Source organism: Notothenia coriiceps, unplaced genomic scaffold, assembly GCF_000735185.1.
Source record: "Notothenia coriiceps isolate Sejong01 unplaced genomic scaffold, NC01 NC01_scaffold00023520, whole genome shotgun sequence".
In the NCBI taxonomy this organism is placed as follows: domain Eukaryota; kingdom Metazoa; phylum Chordata; class Actinopteri; order Perciformes; family Nototheniidae; genus Notothenia; species Notothenia coriiceps.
Genome location: NW_011356221.1, coordinates 596429 through 616878, shown reverse-complemented (window position 1 = coordinate 616878; position 20450 = coordinate 596429). Strand labels below are relative to the sequence as shown.

General features: G+C 40.9%; 2 protein-coding genes across 4 annotated transcripts in view; both read right to left on the bottom strand.

The window, feature by feature from the left end:
• Positions 1–8800, bottom strand: part of klhl8 (kelch-like family member 8) — a 15648-nt gene extending 6848 nt beyond the window's left edge. Inside the window, exons 1-5 of one of the 3 annotated variants that reach the window (XM_010781661.1) lie at positions 8725–8800; positions 5840–6059; positions 5553–5614; positions 5063–5228; positions 4602–4922 (exon numbers count right to left, since the gene is read on the bottom strand). In XM_010781661.1, coding sequence (XP_010779963.1) covers positions 4602–4922; positions 5063–5228; positions 5553–5614; positions 5840–6037 — 747 coding nt within the window. In that variant the 5' untranslated portion in view covers positions 6038–6059; positions 8725–8800. The other 2 variants (XM_010781662.1, XM_010781663.1) reach the window with 2 other exon arrangements.
• A 986-nt stretch (positions 8801–9786) lies between these two features.
• The window catches only part of sdad1 (SDA1 domain containing 1), a 48507-nt gene continuing 37843 nt past the window's right edge, over positions 9787–20450 (bottom strand). The window contains exons 14-19 of the mRNA XM_010781676.1: positions 11289–11418; positions 11106–11197; positions 10828–11018; positions 10625–10709; positions 10052–10213; positions 9787–9953 (exon numbers count right to left, since the gene is read on the bottom strand). Coding sequence (XP_010779978.1) covers positions 9909–9953; positions 10052–10213; positions 10625–10709; positions 10828–11018; positions 11106–11197; positions 11289–11418 — 705 coding nt within the window. The 3' untranslated portion in view covers positions 9787–9908. The remainder of the gene's footprint in view (positions 9954–10051; positions 10214–10624; positions 10710–10827; positions 11019–11105; positions 11198–11288; positions 11419–20450) is intronic.

The following is a 20450-nucleotide window of genomic DNA, read 5'->3' as shown; positions in this document are numbered from 1 at the left end:
TAATTGCTATTGTCTTCCTACGACGATACTCTTTGGTTAACGCTAACCTGTAAACTGTTACATTTAGGATAAAAATCAATATGAAGTTTACCCCTTAATAGCCTGAGCGATCATTTCTTTACCTGTAACTGGTACCCCTGGAACATTTCTAATTGGTTTACAAATGAAGTATCGAAGTGAGAAGTAAGCTCTCGGTAGAGTCATCGAAGAGTCTTGTAAGACGACATGAAGAATACCTAATACACGGGATGAAACAGCGGGACCCTGACTTAACTAGGGTTAAAATAAAGGAAGTCTTCGTCAGTTCCCTCCTCGAGTGGTTTTGGACGGACACGTAGAAAGTAAGACCGGGGGTGGGTGTTAAAGTTAGGAGAAGATGGTCTACATTTTTACCTCTCTGGTAAGGAATGACCGATAAATGACACAGTCCCCCTGGTACCAGGTTATCTCATCGTTTTTGCCCCTGCCAGGAGATTTTTGTAGGGGGGAAAAACACGCGAACGTAGGAACAGTCGTTTGTCGGTACATTATCCGATTAAGATTACGTCCGTCCAAAGGTCGGTCGGGGGGGGGGTGTGTGTGTGGGTGACAGGGTGTGGATGGGATACCTACAATTAGACTCACCGTGCGGAAACTGCCCTTACTTCAAGGAGGTTGAAGGGAGATTTTCGAGGATTGTCAGCTCGTACATCGATCAGTCTGATTAGACGTCTCCACCTCACTACGTCTTAATGCATACGGGTTGTATACTGTATAGGTTATAGAGTCCTAAACGGCTTGTTGGAGCTCCTGCCCCCCCTCTCTATGAGCCAGTGGCCGTCTGCGAGACAGCGAAACCCAGAGAAACCCAGCCCGAAACCAGCTCGAACACACACACACCCGCAGCCTGGCTGGGAGATTGTGTGTGTGCTCACACACCGACTCACAGCCTTGCCGCATCCCGCCGTCTCAGGGAGGAGACATTTGGGGGAGCTGCAGCTGAGAAAAGATTGAGTGTGTGTGTGTGTGTGTGTGTGAGGAAGTCTGCGGTTTGGTCCATTTGGACCAATCCACGGACTTAACCTAACGGCTCCGCGGACGTAACGGCTCCACGGATTGGTCCATTTGGACCAATGGGTCCATTTGGGTATGGGCACGTCACTGTACCTGGGAAGAAAACAATGGAAAAAGAGAAATCTCCAACAAGGCGTTCTGTGGCAGCACAGACAGGTATTTTCTGTGTTAGAGTTTTACTCGCTACAGGGTGTACTTTGAGGGTTTGTGACTTTGCAGACCGTTTACATGCAAAAAAACCTTCATAACACCCAAGGGGACGGGTAATAACCGGAAAAGCATGATATGGGACCTTTAAGACTTTTGTAAATCCTGTGCATTCATCTTTAGTTTCCTTGAGATGAATCCACTTCTTCACTGAATGGTCAGATACTTGAGTCGTCAAGACATTGTGTTTGCGTGGCCATGTGTGTACTTGACACCCTGAGAAGCCAATTCCACGAGGCTATAACACATACAACATATGTATTTAGATAAAGGGACACTTAAAATCAAGAGTCTTGAACAACGGCACATTTGGTCTTTGATATTAGTCATCCTTTCATTCAGCAGCAGGATCACGTTTTTAGTGGGTTTATTTGAACGTGATAGATTGTGCTTAAAGTAAGGTAAGAAATATGAAAATAAACTGATTGAGCTTGTTGTGTGAATGATGCTGACAGTGGGATTGTCACAATGTCTCCAGACTACAAACGCCCTGATTTGTCACTCATCTTAATTGACAGACTGGGGATATCTGTTTCCTTGTAGCAGATGTGCTTTGTAAAATTATTTGAAAGAAAAAAAAGACAAAGCTATCCTAGATCCCTGCACCAGCACTTTGGCAAAGGTCACAACATATTGCTTTAAGTATTCAGGGCTGGCCAGAAATCTCATGGTCAAAGTCTTGTGATAGATTTCTCAGAGGGATGTCTAGAGTTTCACTGTGCTACGTTCAATAAAACTTAGCTTCCCACCCAAGGTCTCTGCTACTGGCAAGTCCTAGAGAGAGGTGTAACTGAAATACTTTTTCCTCTCTGGAAAGCACTTTCAGAGCATCTGCAAATGGGGCTCTTTTCATTGATCCTGGCACAGTTCCCCAATATCAGTCAATCGAAGAGTTTAAGAGTATTTCTAAGTGGGACTCTGTCAGTGTTCTTACATTTCTACACTTGCACTTTAAAAAAAGAAAATAGGGTGATCGCTAGTGGCATACATATTAAAGTTCTGCGCAACAGAAATACAAAGAAACACAATAGGCGCGTTCACACCGCAGTACTTTTCCCACTTTAGTTCTGATATAGTTCCGAAATGTCGCGTTCACACCAAAAAGAGCCGGAACTAAAATTTGTTCATCAGAACCTTTTTTACCCCCTTTTCTGTCCCTGCTAGAGAGCAGGGGCTTTCGTGGGAGAAAAAGGTTCCTATGACAGATTGGCTGGGCGGAATCCAAACCACGCCCCGTAAAACTCCCAAAAGGTTTTGTGAAGCCGCCATGTTATAATCCTCGCATTAGCATTATTAGCATTAGCATTAGCCCAGTGCAGAAACACAGAGAGACTAACTTATTGCAACACAAAAGAAAACATGGGAGCGGTGGAGATGAGGAGGTGTCGGCGTTCAGGCGATTTACTCGGAAGGCTTCAGGCTTCAGCAAGAAGCTGCTGGGAGTCCCAGCAGCTTCTACTGAAGCCAGTCCCTACCTCCGGGGACTTCCGGCCGGGACATGTCCACCCCGAAAGAGTACCACTACGGTTCACGTGTGAAACGATCGGACAGTAACAAAAGGCTTACGGTCCTGTGCATAAGAACGGAGCTGAAAACTTCGTCCTGCGAGTCGCTGTGGACAACGGATGGTTTCGTTCGCATGAGCTGTAACTCTTTTTGTGGGTGGACAGTCGTAAAGAATAGTACTACTTGAACATCCTAATAGCCAACAGGTGGTCACTACAAAACAGTTTCAATAAAAGGAAACAAACACCAAAGGTCCCCAAAAAGTTGTGTCACAGAAACATAATAATTATTTAGGGACGTTAATACACAAACTATAACACAAATAGTCCATCTTCCTCAAAAATTTTTTTTCACGTTCCCAACTACCCCTTATCCACTCAACAGTGAACTGCCCAGAAGTCCAAGTATTAGTAGGGCTCCAAAACACACGCCAATAAGAAAAAGTATGATAGCGTGACCAACAATTATAATAAGATATTCCTAAAATGTAAGCAACCCCGAATAGATTATTCTTAAAGGCTTATTGACAGTGAAACAGTGGTAAAAAATGCAAAATTGATAAAATATTATAACATAACGTTAAGAGAGAATTTGTGGCTCGGTTTTAGAGCTGATAACATCCCGAAAGTGGGCGTCATGAATCATCAACCGTCACTTCCAAGTACTCTTGGAAATCAGGTACTCTTGAGGAACAAAAACTACTGTGATTCGAAGCTTAAGCGCAAGTGGTGGGTCTTAGGCAAGGGACCCCCGTTCCCAATCCGTTTACTTACGGCCGACTGCAGGAAGAAGGAAGAAAAGACGGAAACGCCATAATGACCCGTCCGGCGTCTTTTTTTGAAGTGGGCCGTCATAATGACCGGTGGNGTTCCAGCAGGAAAAGCTGGAGGCCGGAAAAGAGTGAGACAGGTAGCGCGCAAAAGTAAAAGTGGAACCGAGAGTGGTACGAGAGACAGAACGAGAGCAAGACAGACAGACATTACGAGAGCGAGACAGTTTGTCCCCGTACCACTGCTGTAGATCACTGCCGGTACGTGCACTGGGAGTTTGAAAGTTGAAAAGTTTGTGTGTCTGAAACGCTATGTGATACAGTACAGTTTACACAGCACAGTACATGTTCTGTAGCTACTATTGCACTAAATGGTAACACTTGAATACGCTATGCAAATATTCAACTTGTTTGTTGAAATGTTAATAAATGGGAGCTTCCTCAAACAGCCATCTCTTTCCCGACAATCCCCTCAGTGCACGAACGGATACATATGGTAATTAAACATTAAAACACCTGCGGCTTATAGTCCAGTGCGGTTTATATATGTACACATCATTCAATTTAGCTGCTGCGGCTTATATTCAGGTGCGCCTTAATAGTCCGAAAATTACGGTATCATTATAGTATTACTATTTCGGCGATTAGATCTAATATAAATTATATTTGATGCAACTTTAGTTATATTTCCATGACTTTTCCAAAACCTTGGGAAAAATATTGTTTTCCATAACTTCTCCAGGGCCTGGAATTAGCCTTTTAGATTTCCAGGTTTTTAATGACTGTAAGAACCCTGGATTGGGCTGTTGGTGTAAAGCCAGCCCACATTTCCGATATTACATCATATCGGCAGCAAATCTGGATCAGCTCCGTTGTACCCCCGTTTTAAGAGATGTGGGTACGGAGGGAAAGAGAGAGGGTTTTATTTTCTGACACTTTGTGAGTCTACTGACACACCGGGGATTTGTGTATAAAAGACATCGAAAAGTGCATTTTGCATGATAGAAGACCTTTAGACTAAGCTAAACCCCAGCCTTTGATGACTTGAAGTGTTGCGCTCTCTGACCTGAGACATGATCTGTTCCAGCCAGTCCTCGTGGTGCTGCGGGTTAGCCTTAAGCCATTTCACGGCTGCGTTGTACACCTGTGTTTCTGAGTGAATGTTGAGTTCGCTGGAGGACAACAAGGTGCGCAAGTGCTTGGGAGACACGCAGGTGAAGTCCTCGCACTCCGTCACCTCAGTGAAGTGTTCGCAGGCGTAGCGGTCGGCCATGTCCATCAGGTCCACGCGATTGTGGCTCTCAGCGAAGGTACGTACCGCCAGGCAGTTTGTGGGGTGAAAGTGGGCCTTCATGTACTCACAGCAGGCTCTCGCCACCAATTCCACCTGAGATAAAGCAAATAAACGGAAATAGGATTAACAGATGATGTATTACCTGAAAGCAACAATTCAGAGACCCTTAATTCATGCAAACTAAGGAGGACAAAGTGCATGAAAGCTTGGTGTTGTTGATTGTTTGTGTTTACCTGAAGGATGCAGGCAGCATACAGCAGAGGTTGAACATTGTCCACAGTTAATGTGAGCTTTGAGGAGTAAGCGAAATGCACCAGGTCCTGGATGGCGTCACCATCAAAGTCCTTGATCTCTATGAGGTTCTGCTTAGCCTCGGACATCTCTGACAGGAACATGGCCCTGAGGGAAGAAATTACCACAACGTTTCAAATATTTTTGAATTCAGCTAAAGAAGTTCTTATATTTAGAACACTGTTATCATCTCCATCTACACAAAAGAACAACAAAACCACGTTCATGTGTTTTCACAGATATAATAACAGACACAGGATCCAAGGACCTGTGGGAACCCAAATATCAACATACCAGAACGAACACAGCAATTTGATCTAAGCCTCTTTATATAAATGTTACATGAAATCAATTTTAAGATTAAATATCCATTACCAAGGTAAACAAATATATATATATATTCAAAAAATAGAACATAAAGATGTCCCATACCTGAAGTAAGGGATCACACAAGCCAGCACTAGCTTGTGGCATGGTATCAGCCTACTGCCAACCTACAAAGAGACACAAAACACATGTTTAAAAAAACAGGGGGGAAAATACAGAATATTGTGGTTTTGGCAGCGAATAAGGGATTGAAGAAGATAATAATTAACATGAATTTCTGATTAATTATTCTATACAACTTTTTTTAATCGCAACCTTTAACATGACAATACTGACAAATTTGTAAGACAAACAAATCTCCCACTTTACTTGAGTCAGATTGAGTGACCTACCTTCAGCGTGACGTCACAGAGCTCTCCTACTTCATAGAAATGTCTGAGGGAGTTATGGAAATCTTTCCAGGCCTCATGAGCCTCGAAGATAAACGACCCATCCGGCTCACAGTCTGCTTTCGGTGCCTTGATCGCAGGACGCTTCTCTTTGGGCTTCACCTGCTTGATATGGTCTGGCACCACATCCCCTGGAGCCATAGCTGGCTACAGGTAACAACACCTATAGGGTAGAGAGGATTACATTATTAATGAAAAATCTACTGTGATATTCAATTGTTTCTTCTTTATTTTTTCAGAGAAAATTCTCTGATTCCAGCACGTCATCTTCACAGTTTCTTTCCTAAAAACTTGAACAATAACTTGAATATTGATTTTTGAAACCAAATACCCAATTGATAGGCTGTGAAGGAAATGATAAACAATAGATCATCGGCCCGTTCTCAGCTAAAGGCAGGCCAAATGTTCACTGCCTTTGACTGCATGATGTAAGAATACCTTGCAATATGAAATAGAAACCACAACTCGTGCAAATAACCTTCTGCAGATTTCCATGGAGGAAACAAAAGCGGAATCGGTGGCGGGGGACACTGCCAGCCAGCTGAGCAAGTTTGGTCAGTATTCCTCTCCCTTTCAGTGCCACTTCCCCTTCAACTCATTCCTTCAACAGAGGCAATACATAAAACATGCAGATTCCTCTAAGCTTACATGGCAGATCAGGCAGAGAACAACTGTGCAATGGAACCCATAACAATTCCTACCTATTGATGAAGCTGATGAAAAATCTCCACAGCTGATATTTTCACAGAGAAACTGAAGCAGACAGCCAGAGGCCAGAGCTCCACCCACATCTTTCAGATGATGCCGTCTCTCTCTTAAGCTATGTCTCTGACACTGAATAGACAGTGTATCGCCCCCTCATCACTAGTCCTCTCAGCTATAAGAGCAGAAACATCAAGTCACATCATATGCACTAGTGATCAAAGGCTCTCTATCTCCACTTCTGATAGGCTTCATCTATGCAACCACACGTAGGGACTTTGTAATATTCCCTTAACTCAATGACAGATTCAGGACTTTCATATCCTTAAGATGATAACATTGTCAAGTTGTATTATTTATGAGGAGTGAGATATTCAATAATTTAAAAAGGACTCTGCTGAGTACAAACTGAAAAACAAATGTGGCGACAGCAACCTATTTTTAAATGCGTACATATTATTTCAATGCATCTGCATACAAAAGGGACTCCATTAAGCAACCAAAATAACCCATTAGATATAAATGTGTAGAAAACCTCTCTATGCACTCATCACACCAAGAGCACACCGCAACTACACTTAATGCTGTGCTTCTATAGTTTGCCCTCTGATCACAGTATTATTATTATGACAGTAAATACACAATTATTTGAGCTTTCATCTGAATTAAAGTTTGTTGTAATATTTCAAGATAATGAGGCAGATTGCGAAAAGGAATGATAATTGTCAAGCAGACTTATTGAAACGCAGAAGGCAGGACATATATTGTACATCTACAGTATGTATTTCTTCAGATTACACATCACACATGCACGTTTTACTATTTTATCTATACCTAAGAAGTAGATCGTTTTTGCCATCCAAACATGGTGCAACGTTAATCCCATATCTCCAACTAATTATGGAAGTGTGGAGCAGAGTACTTCAATCTTGTACTTCAGTAAAAGTAAAACTACCAGAGGGTAAGAATACTCTGTCACAAGTTAAAATCCTGCAAATAAAATGTTACTCATGTAAAAGTACAAAAGTATCAGCATCAAAATGAACTTGAAGTACCAAACGTAAAAGTACTCATTATGCTGATTGGTCCATACCAGAATAGTATACTACATGTTTTGATTATTATTATTGATGCATTGGAGTGTTATTAAAGCTGGTAAAGGTGCAGCTAGTTTTAATGACTGTATACTGCAGGGTAGCTTGTGAATGTTACTCCAGGTGTAAACAAAGTCGTGTTGAATATATTTCACATCATTAAACAAATTCTGCAAAGTAACTAAAGGTTATGGCGTAAAACACACAATTTATCTGTGAATTATAGGGGATAGAAGTACAACGTATCAACACATGACATTGAAATACAAGAGAGTACAGAACAGTACTTCAGTAAATCTACTTAGTTACTTTACACCACTGCTGTGCAGGACACTTTTTCTAGCACATGCCCGAATGTATGTCACAAAGATGGTGTCAAACTACTCCTGGACACTATAATAAAGAGAATATTTAAAGCAAGCAAACATTTAGGATAAAACACCACGTATAACGTTACTGCAAATATCACGCACGCCTAGCCAGTTCAATGTAAACTATCACTAGCAGCATCTTGAGTCAGAATCATGTTTGACCTGTACACACTTCTCGGGTGTGATACCAAAGCATGCTCATATTGATCGCAATCATGTTAACACATAACTATTGGTAAAACAATTGACAAAACCTCGATTCAAAATCTAAAACACAGTTATTAGTTTGTTTGACCAGCTCGGGTTATAAGGGGTATGTTAGTTAATGTTGCCGCATACGTACCGTGATAACATCCTATAGTTAAAGTTGGACCACATGGAAGTGTGTCTCTCTCTGAAACCAGGAAAAATAACTACCCGACTCTAATAAGTGCGATAAAGCTATCTAGACTATCAATTACGGTATTATCGTTAACGGTTGGCTTGTTTGCTAACGGCAACTAGCAAACAGTTAGCTTCCGCGTATAGCTAATGTTAGCATGCAGGGAGCGGAAGGGATTACGCCGTGAGTTTAGCGATAATATTAAATTTAGAATGCCACAAATGACTATAAGACATTGGACAATGGTTGAGCTATTTCAAAAATATTTAATTTAGATACCTCATGTCGCAGCAAGAATTAAGACGCCGGCTTCATTGAGCGGAATGTTTTTTATTTTTGGCACGTTTGTTGTGATTCCAGGTGCTTCATGGGAATTGTAGTTTTAAGTATTAAACGCCAGCTGAAGGAACGTAATGAAACTGAAACCCTGCCAAATGCTTTTTTCCGCGAAAAAAAGGATGGTTCTGCAAAATGACTTCTTCATTATGATTCTCAATATTGTATTGCATTGCAGTAAAGGGCTTCAATACACAATGCTGGTTGAAAGCAACCAGATTTAAGTAAATGTATTTTTGTTTCTAAATCTTAAAAATGTGATACCTTAAAATATCAAATTGTTTCACATTTTTTAAATAATTACAGAGGTCCGGCAATAATGCGTACAAGGGTCTAGCTAAACTGCTAAAGTTTCTTCGCTTTCCCAATCTAATTCAAGAATAAATGTTCATCATACAACTTTTCTAACACCTCTAAAAGTATTCATATCAAAGCTGATTTTAGACTATTGCTTCATATTTGGGCTCAACTTCAGATAATTTGCTTTAAAACATCCCCGCAAATAGTGTGCAGTTAAACCTGAAATAAACACATAGTGGTATGGCAAAGAGATTATCTGTCTTCTGCCTCACTGCACACAGGTTTAAGTTAATAAGGCACTAAAATACAGAATAATGTGCAAAGTAAAGAAATGTTAGACTGTAATGAGTCTGACAATTGTTATATAACTATATTGCCAAATTAAATCTTTGCTAAAATTATACATTAACACCATCTCATCATGATTTGAGTTCCATTTACTGTATATCAGTGCACTGTCTGCATATTTAAGATTTTAACACCAAACATATTTTTCATAGAAATTATTCCCCAGGCATTTTGATCCATATAAGAGTTTGATCTCTGTTATAGTGATTACTTCAATGAGTTTGCACTGTACGGTAAATTACTGAAATTCCAGTAAGTCGAACTGTGACTAATGAGAGGCTTTTGATCAAGGAGGGAGAAAAGGCTTTAACAAACAGAACACAAAATAATGAGACTTATACAGAAACCTTCACACAATAATGACCAAATATTGTTTATTTCAGAATATTGTAAATGGATACAGGTTATATGCTGAAAATAATACATTGATAAACTGACCATGTTTGACAGACGAGGCAAATTCATCATAACATGTCCTTCTAGTGCAACTTCTTCTTTTTTAGGAGTGAGTCCCGTAGAGCAATCTGAAAAAGAAAAAATATTTAAATTACGACTTTATATTCAATAAAATCAATTAATCTGCAGTGAGATACAGTATCTGTTTCTGACAGGTGTGACTGACCTGTTTGTCTCTGAAGGAGCGTTTGCCTTTAGTTCTGACGCTGTCGCTGTGTCTCATCATCATGAAGTTCTTAGTCTTCCTCTTCTCCTTGTTGCTGGTGCTGGCGAAAGGGTTGAGCTTCTGGTGCTTCTTATGAAAGTCCTTCCGTTCTGACCTTCCCGCCTAAAATCAAACGCACCATTAGAACGGAAATGGTTAGTTGATCAATTAATTGTTTGATCAACAGAAAATGTATCAAAAAACAGTTTAAATAATGAAAAATGCTAAGAAATGTACCGGTCCCAACTCTTATTTTGTGAATATTTAGTGTTTTCTAGTTGTACAATGATAGTAAAACATATATTTTTCCTGTCATTTTATAGACCAAATGATTAGTTAAGACAATAATCAGTAGGAATATTATATGTAATGGAAATAATTATAAGATGCAGCCACGTATCATTGCTTACCCTCACATTATACAAACTGCTTGTTAATGACATTTCAGAATCAAAGGTGTTTCAGCAGGTTAGGAAACAATGATTTCACATCAGATATACTTTAAATCCCTCTACAGTTAACATAAAGGTTTACCTTTGCTGTTGCCAGGCGAGTGTCCTTGTCGTCTTTTGGTTTCTTATGCAGTTTCTCAATATGCCTCAAGGTTAGCACCTCTCCTCTGAAAGAATGGGCAAAAAACAACAACATAGTCTCTTTATCCTCCCAACAACTATTGTGAACACAATTTCATATGTGTAAATATTGCTTTAAGCTTTTTGTACAAACAGCTTTCCAACCTGTTGTCCTCCTCTTCGTCGAGGTCCACATTTGTCCTCTTCTGGCCCTTTCCTGGCGCGTTGTCGATCTCCTTGGCCAGCTGGACGAGTCGGATCTTCTTGAAGTCTTCCTGAGTGAGGAGCCGGCTGCCGCTGACCGCCGCCGCTTTGACCTTTCTTTCCTCAACTGGCATATTCTGAAGAATCTCCGCCTGACAGAAACACACAAAACTCATATTGTAACACAAATACCATACACAACTAACATCAGTTAATAATCGGTAACGTTTTATTCTTACCACTTCTGCTGTGTCTTCATCACCCGAGTGGTGAACGTCCACCCACTCCCCATCGTCATCACCATCACTGATACTGGCGCTCTCCCAGCCATCTGTTGGACAATATGGAAAATAGGCACATTAGCCTTACATTGATCATCTTCCAACACACATACACAGAGCAGCAAGACCATAGCTGCTCACCTTGTTCTTTCTCTCCATCTTTTTCAATCTCCTCCACCTCCAGGACTTCAGCTCCAGGGATATAATCTTTAGCCTCGAGCTCTCCGTAGTTTTTGATCTTGGCCTCTGCTGACGCCTCTGTGGGTCTCCCCTGGAAAAAACAAGTGGTAGAGTTTACAATTATTTACTATTTAAAAAGACACAGTGATGAAGTGGTCTGTCAGTCTTGCAATAGGAACAACAAGGGTCAGAGCAGACCTCGGCCAAATGCCCTTTCTTGCAACAGTAACAAAAGTGGAAAATTATCTGCTTTGTGATTCGGTTTTGCTTTATACATCTAATTTGCTCTTCCTTGGACCATAATACACTAAAACCAAGTTTCATGAATATTGCTCTTGTAGCTTCTCCCCAATCCTAACGAAAATCTATATAATAATAGTCATAATGATCTGAATTTAAGGTAACCCTAACCCTAAAAACATTATTGCCACAAAAATATAAAAGAAAGGTGGCACAACACACTGGGAATGTCATCCCCTATATATACAGAGGGGCAAAAAAGTATTTAGTCAGCCACCAATTGTGCAAGTTCTCCCACTTAAAAAGATGAGAGAGGCCTGTAATTGTCATCCTAGGTACACTTCAACTATGAGAGACGAAATGAGAAATAAAATCCAGAAAATGACATTGTCTGATTTTTAAAGAATTTATTTGCAAATTATGGTGGAAAATAAGTATTTGGTCACCTACAAACAAACAAGATTTGTGCTCTCACAGACCTGTAACTTCTTCTTTAAGAGCCTCCTCTGTCCTCCACTTGTTAACTGTATTAATGGCACCTGTTTGAACTCGTTATCAGTATAAAAGACACCTGTCCACAACCTCAAACAGTCATACTCCAAACTCCACTATGGCCAAGACCAAAGAGCTGTCAAAGGACACCAAAAACAAAATTGTAGACCTGCACCAGGCTGGGAAGACTGAATCTGCAATAGTTAAGCAGCTTGGTGTGAAAAAATCAACTGTGGGAGCAATTATTAGAAAATAGAAGACCACTGATAATCTCCCTCGATCTGGGGCTCCACGCAAGATCTCACCCCGTGGGGTCAAAATGATCACAAGAACGGTGAGCAAAAATCCCAGAACCACATGGGGGGACCTAGTCAATGACCTGCAGAGAGCTGGAACCAAAGTAACAAAGGCTACCATCAGTAACACACTACGCCGCCAGGGACTCAAATCCTGCAGTGCCAGACGTGTCCCCCTGCTTAAGCCAGTACATGTCCAGGCCCGTCTGAAGTTTGCTAGAGAGCATTTAGATGATCCAGAAGAGGATTGGGAGAATGTCATATGGTCAGATGAAACCAAAATAGAACTTTTTGGTAAAAANATCCTCGCATTAGCATTATTAGCATTAGCATTAGCCCAGTGCAGAAACACAGAGAGACTAACTTATTGCAACACAAAAGAAAACATGGGAGCGGTGGAGATGAGGAGGTGTCGGCGTTCAGGCGATTTACTCGGAAGGCTTCAGGCTTCAGCAAGAAGCTGCTGGGAGTCCCAGCAGCTTCTACTGAAGCCAGTCCCTACCTCCGGGGACTTCTGGCCGGGGACTTCAGGTGGCAGTATACGGCGTGAAGTTTTTTGCGGCCTGCCAGTAAACCCAAAGCAGAAGAAGAAGAAGTGACGTCAGCGGCTTCATTTGCCTAACCCTTCCCCCAGGAACTGATTCTGGTGTGAACGCGATCTGTACTTAGTTCATGAGAACTAAGGAGTTCTCATGAACTAAGTTCTCATGAACCTTACTGCTAACTACTAAGTACTGCGGTGTGAAAGCGCCTAATATAGATTTTTGCTCGGTTTAAGAGAGAATGCATACATATTATAAAATAGTTAAAACGTAAAAATGGTGACAAAGTGACAGTTATTCGTGAAATTCTTATTTAGATACCCAACTGAATGGTACATTCCTTATAAATAATATTTAACAACAGTGCTGATATATATTATTAAGAAAGCCTGGGGCTGAACGCAAAACCTCGGGATGATTTGAATGAACCTGGAAGACCCCGTCAGTGGACTTCTCACCTATTCCCATCTAACTCTGCACTTTTTTTAAAACTCCTTCTCCTGTATACTCATAATAGTCAATACACATTATGCAGGTTTTATTATAATACTGATTGCTGTGTTGAAAACCCCCTGGAAACCACCAGGAAAATAACTTTGTCTTCTTCACTGGGTGGATAACAGCATCATTTTTTTGGGATTAAAATATTCCTCTGTTCATCATGATAATGAATATGTGACAGTGGGTGTTTCTCAATGTCGAGTACGCTTGCTTGGTAGCACATGTCTGCTGAGCGTCTTGCTTCAGAAGCGAGGCAAGAATACTTCCTGGCATTCGGAAAACAATGAGTGGAACAGGCTAGCAAGTGTGCACTTGTGCATCACATGAGAAGCCCCACCTTACATTTTCCGCCACAGATTTGGGGAAATTGGTCCGTGCATAAAGCATTGTGGTAATTTTAAGACCGCAGAGTCTACACATGTGCAGCCTCAAAATTTCTCCAAACAAAGTACGCCGGGCTTGGTAGATTTCCAAGTATGCTGGACATTGGAACAGTACTTTGGCGGCACTCGATGACGTAGTATGCTTGAAATAGTGGCTCTGGAGCAGCTTTACTCGCGATTGAGAAACACCTAGTGTCCTCATTGCACCTTTAGAGCTACCCCAACTTTATTCTGTTCAAGAAGCCTTCACATTCATGGATTTCTGTGTGTTATGGCTCACTGGTCCATGAAACATTGGTGCCAAGATGCCTCATAAGCACAAAACGATCAGCGTCACTTTGGCGCAATTACATAAAATGGTGCCACCAGGAACGCCTTGCTACTGTACACGATGTTTCAAAGTATCATGACAAGGCACAATCAATGCCATTTTGAAACTATCTGTTCAGTGACCGCATTGGCTTCTCATTTCCTTCATTGGTATGCAAACAGCTTATCATTTATCTCTCGTCTCATTGAGTACATACTAAGAGCTTGAATACAAAAATGTAAGCCAGTCTTTTGCTTCAAAACAGCAGTTATTTAATCCTAAAAATGACTATTGGATTAAAACAAAAAAGATGTATGTTTGTCCCCTTTCATCTCACTTCTAAGCACTGCGCTGCCCAGACCAAGAACTGTTGGAGTAATGTGAAAATGTAGCAGCCTCATTCAGAAATAGTTTCTATTCAAGCCCCTGCCAACTTACCCACTGTCTGGAACACGGCACAAAAGGAGTCTGGTTGGTTTTTGCCAGGGCTGTCCTTTGTGTCATTGCATTGTTATTAATTTGAGTTTTTTTCACACTGTTTACGGACTGGGAAAAGAGGACATCCAGGCAAGCTGGGAATTCTCACCATACACTCAGATGGACAGTGGTCAATGTTTGACTGAAAAACTATTTGGACTCTGCAATAAACACAGAGGTACTATGTGTCTCCCTTCTGTCTTTAGTAGTGACGGGCTTATGATGATTGTTCAGCCATACTGTATATCCTAATTGGGGCTCTGACTGTAGTGTATTATACTGTTGATTCCTTTTCTTTTTTACTAAGTCTTAAACAGGTCCTTTGATCCTTATGCTGTGCACTAGGGCAAGCCAGATTTCTTGCAGAGGAATTAATATATTTGGCCTGTGTTGTGTGTAGGTCTTACAGCTACTGAGGTTGTGCTTTTGCACCTTTTTATACAGGTGGTGCCTCTTTACCTTTGATGATCAGCAATGAGAACACTGCTACCTTACATTTGTAGTGCACTTTTAGCTTTTCAGTACATAGCACTACAGCGTTGTTCCTTTGAAGCTGCCGCTGCTGCTTTCAATGCACCATGTATGCTCTACAATAAAACGTTGGCCTCAACAAGGTTTTGTGCCAACAGTAGATTGAAGGTTTTACGGTAGGGCATTTCATCTTGTTTTAATACCACTGTGGTGAAAGCTTATCCTGTGTTTCCATATTTGCTGAGCCAAGCTAACCCACAATTCTGCACTCTTAAATTAGCACCTGGAGGCCTTCTGCACCTTTACACCACAGTTTCAGCTGCACAGTGCCAAGTCATGAGAGTGATTTGCTCCTGCTGCACATGTCCTTCAAAGTGGGCTCCAAAATGACCCCTAAAAAAATAATAAGCCAGAGGTACGGATGTGATTATGGACTTGAACTTTTCTCTCGCTTTTTAAGAGGGCCATTATGCATGCAGGGAAAGGCAGGGGGGAGTCGGAGTCAAGGCTTGTTTACCAGCATCATCCCTCATCCATCTAGATGGAAATGAGCGCGGACCTTTAGAGTGACACTAGCTTCAAGAGGCTCCCAAACCTGACTCACTCATGCAGATCCTTGTGTGTTTATAATAGCAATGCACTCAGTTTGGCTGGGGGCTTGGGAAACCACCTCTGAACCCTGTAATTGCTGTTCCCTGGGGGAGATGTTTTTGTGAGTGTGTGTGTGGTTGCATGTTGAATTTGAATTTGTATGCATATATAAGATGGTGTGTGCTATTGGATGTGTACAAGTGGCCAGTGAGCAGTCCTTTAGCTATCATCACGCCCTGACTTTCGACCACAGACTGACTCCCATGGGACTATAAAATTCCCCCCCTAAAGTGCAGGATGAACAAAACGACGGTAAACAAAAAAAACAACCTGAAACTGTAGTTCATGGGGTTCACAAAAGGGCGTTAAAGCAAATGCCCAAAGTCATATATTTTGTGAATGAAAATGGATTTATCCTTAACTGCTCCTCTTTCCTGCATAGTTTGATATCACCGGTATTATTCTCTCTTGAAGAAGCCGGATGACAAGCAAATCAATTTAAGGGATTAGTTAGGGATGGTATAGAGCCTGATCGATTCTGACAATCGCGCCATCTTTAACAGACATCTCATCAAAGGCCCATTCCCTTTTTTTGCCATTCCATTACCCATCCACCCAGTACTTGGATCTACTGCCTATTTACCCATCCCATGCAGGAATAATGGGGCCTTCACCCCCAGTTGGATTAATCAGCCATAACCATATGCTACCGTGTGCAATTACGCTGCAATTTTGACCAAGGGAAACAGCTGTTGCCATTTGAAAGGGTGGAATAAGATTGTAATTGCCTTAACTTTGATTTGTAGGGTGCTTTGATTTGATGAGAGAACACATTTTAAGCTTTACATAATAATAACCTCGGAACAAAGAGAACATGAGACTTTTTCTTCTTCCAGATGCATTCAGTGGATAACCTAGCAGTTATGAGGTAACTCACACATTATATAAGGAATGACTGTTTATTCATTTAGGTTTGAATAGGCTTTCTATTTTCAGAAGCTTTGTTTTAGATTTAATCGTCTAATGACATTTGAATATATTTAGGCATGGCGGCGCCTTAACATTTTGATTTAGAAGGCTTTCTCTCTAATCCCTCAGGTGAGGTAGACTGCTGAGATCCTTTACACCGCAGCCTCTTATACCGCTTATCTGACACCATTATTGTTTTCACACAATTTTTATCAATTGGCTGGATTTGATGTAAAACCTACCTTCTGTACAAAAGCAAGTTCTGTGCTGCGGTTGTGATCATACACTCAAAGATTTATACTTTATAGAACTCACTGTCGAAATATTTTTATATCCCAGACCGTTGCAATATTGACCTGGAGTTAGACAACTGATCTCAGATGATGTCTACTAATTATTATAAAAGTAATTCCAGTTACAGAAATCCACAAATTGTCAAAAGGGATGGAAAAATAATAATAACAAAATATGTGAACAACTCAAAAGACAGTCACTTTGCTCAAGTCCATGTCCTCCATCTTTTCCTCCATGCCCAAAGTCTCCTGATGCACTCCCATTGGATACCTTTATTTTGGCTACAATATAATCAAACTGCTCTCAGAAGAATCAAGACACTTTTCATAATGTCTGAAAACCCACCTTGATAAGCATAATGGCAGAATTATTTACCATTAGGATGGTGTGGATGTTTAAAACATTTCAGGAATAGGCAATTTCAAGACAAAAAGTCATGTAGTCTGTTCTAGGGTTTAGCCGCACCATTGGTTGGACCCTGATAAGACATTAACAAATGGATTTTCTTCAAATCCCAGAAGATAAAAGATCAACAGCAGATTGATTGAAGACGAAGAGAAAGAAAGGGCATGAGGATGAATGTCTAAGTGGAAGCACAAGGAGCATTAAATGAAACTAGAATGTTAGTTGTAATGGAAGAGACAGGGCATCAGAATCCGTTATGTTGAAAACTGTAAGGAGTATTTTAAGTGGAACGTTCAATTTCCCCAACCCATTTGTGCACCTGTCAGTAAAGAAGATGGTGCATGTGTCACTCTTATTTTTCATAGGACTGCCAATTACTGGCTTTCTCTTCTCAACATTTTTAAAGAAGGATACAGTAAATGATACATCTCTTCTTCTGCCATTCATAGTCTGTGTCTTTGTATAATTATCCAAAAATGGAACTTTGTGCTGAATCAGAGCTACAAAAAGGGAGAATGTAATAATGAGATGTCTTCTTAATGCCTCAACTATGCGATGCCAGTATTTCCTCCTCTTTTAAAAATACACCAAATGACTCATCCCTGACGTTGCTTTGAAAACTGTACTCATTTGAATTTCTGAAGCATGTTCTTATTTCCCTTTTTTGTCTTTGTTTGACGCTCAAGGGCCAGTCTTGAGAGATTTAAAGCTCGGTTCCCTCGATGGAACGTGTCTCACATCTCCGAAAAAGAAAATGTGCTCTGCTGGTATTCGCACATTGATCATGGACGCCTGTGATATTGTTTTTGAAGAGTTCCTTTTGACTCCTGCCAAACACCATGTAAACACCAAGCACTGTTCAAATGATCTTTTTGTTAGCAGATGTACTTCACACATGTCTTATGAGTGGAGTGCCACACACAGAGACGGAGTGATGCAGAAAGAGAAGAAAGAAGGTGAAGGCAGTATCACCAATTAACTGGAGGCTAATCAAAGGTGTTGTTAGATACTTTGAAGGGTCTGTTGCTGATTTCTTCCTTAGCCACGTCCCTTATCTCCACTAGAATTAGGTTTGAATATAACCTGCTTATCAAAATGCTTATCTATGAATCTGAGAGTTGTATGACCATTGACCACATTTTGAAAAAGACATCAGCTCAAGTGCTTAACACTTGAGCAATTCAGATTTGTTCAATTAACATCTTGATAATCATTTGCTTGGATGCACTTCATACATAACCATGCCTCCTAAACTGTGTCGGAAGGACCCGATGATAATGGAAGGTGACGGAGTGAGATGGACGTTAGGGCGCAGGGCTTTGAACCGCAGCATAACTTGCTCTTGACCTCGACTCAAGCACACTAATAGGTAGCCTTGCACACGTTCCAAGATGGCAGCGCTCGGTAGCACAAACAGCTACACCTTCACATTTGTGTCCCCTACGTGTACTAGTCGGACAAAGATAATCACTCTCAGAGCTGAGCAGAACAGGCAGGAAGTGCTCCATCCATCTTGATTTGTCAATAGTTACAATTTTAATTACACCTGAGTGCTGCCAGCCTGCCAAGCTGGGAGTATTGATTTGCTCCAACTAATTGATTAATTGTTGCGTTCAAGGGGGCAGTTTTCCCTGCATCCCCCCATATCTTTTTTTTTTTACCATGCCCTTCATTTTCCCTTTCTGTATACTGTTTTTACTGAGTGTTTGAGTTTTACCTGCAGGCAGTTGTGTGGAATAAGTGGAGGACTTGTAAATAAGAACTGCCATATTTTTCACAAGTAAAGGAGTGGTATATTAAAAACAAGAGGGGTCTTTTGTTTCTGTAAAGCAATAGGTAACAGTTGGTTGCAGGGCAAGGGACGCAATACATCACCATAGCCATTATGTGACAGTTAAAGGGTGGCGGGAGATTTTGAGGCACATCTGCCAGGGACCTTTTATTCAAAACTGTAGTTTAACTTTGTGCGGCTGTTTTTCAAAGCCTCAACAGTCTGTCGGAATGCGCTCCGACCTTTTAATGCCATTTTAGAAGATACTATACACCTTTGAGCAAAGACGTGTGGACAGCCCAGCAGATTGGCCTATCACTACTATTGTCTCTAAATCATCCTTCCTTCCTGGCAGAAGTCTTTAAACCTCTCATAAAATGACAGAACTGTGGAGCTGCTGTGTATCACAGCCAACCACAGTGCTTACCGCCCCAGCTCCAGTCTACATAAAATGACCCCCCTTAACAGGCTAACTTTACAATTGTCTTTCATTGAATGGGAAGATTGGTAGGGTTTTATAAAAATGTAAAATTCCAAACCATAATTGTGGTGGCTAAATGTTGTTTACCTTCATAAAAGAACATTCATTTTTAATTAGCAGGTTAGAAGCTTTATATCTTTTTTTATGTTACAGCCTTTGTTACAGATATGATGTTGTGAAATAAACTCAAATACAAGTTGGTAAAAAGCTAAACACCACGGTGACTTCAATGAATGACTAGTATGGTTCAGTGCAGCTTGCTCTTTTAAATATTTATACTCAGTGTGTGGGCTCTGTACAAATGAATGAGTTAATGAGTGTTTTGACAGTGTTTGTTACTTGTGGCCGGTGGTGGTGGGGGCTATAGCAGACATGATGACATATGGGAAAAGGGGTTATGCGTCACCCTGAGTTTATACTGTATGATACATCACAAACACTTGGCCACAAACACTGGCCAACGCATACCCAAAACATTGCAATGCAGCTGTGTTTCTTTATTCTGCCCAACAGTGGAATTCCTTTATTAAAGAGGATTAAAGTGACCGTAACGTAGTAGTTTAACAGGGTAAGTTGAGTGAAAGTTTACATACGTTTCAAGCTGTTTTTTACCTTATGTTCAGATTTCCCCCCTGACAGAAATCCAAGCATGCATAGCCAAAAGAGAATACCTGAGAGGAGAGCATTAAATCTCCAAAACAAGTGTGTTTATTCTCTGCATGACATTCTGAAATGTTTGGATTTGTAGCGTTGCACACGTCCAACTGACGGCATTATAAGCACAACGTTCTTTCTGTGTACTTTGACATTTTAGATATAAACTGCCAAATCCTATTTTGAGTCTCCCGAAATATAGTGTTGTGGTAACAAACGAGCCTTGAAGAGGTGCTTTACAGTGTG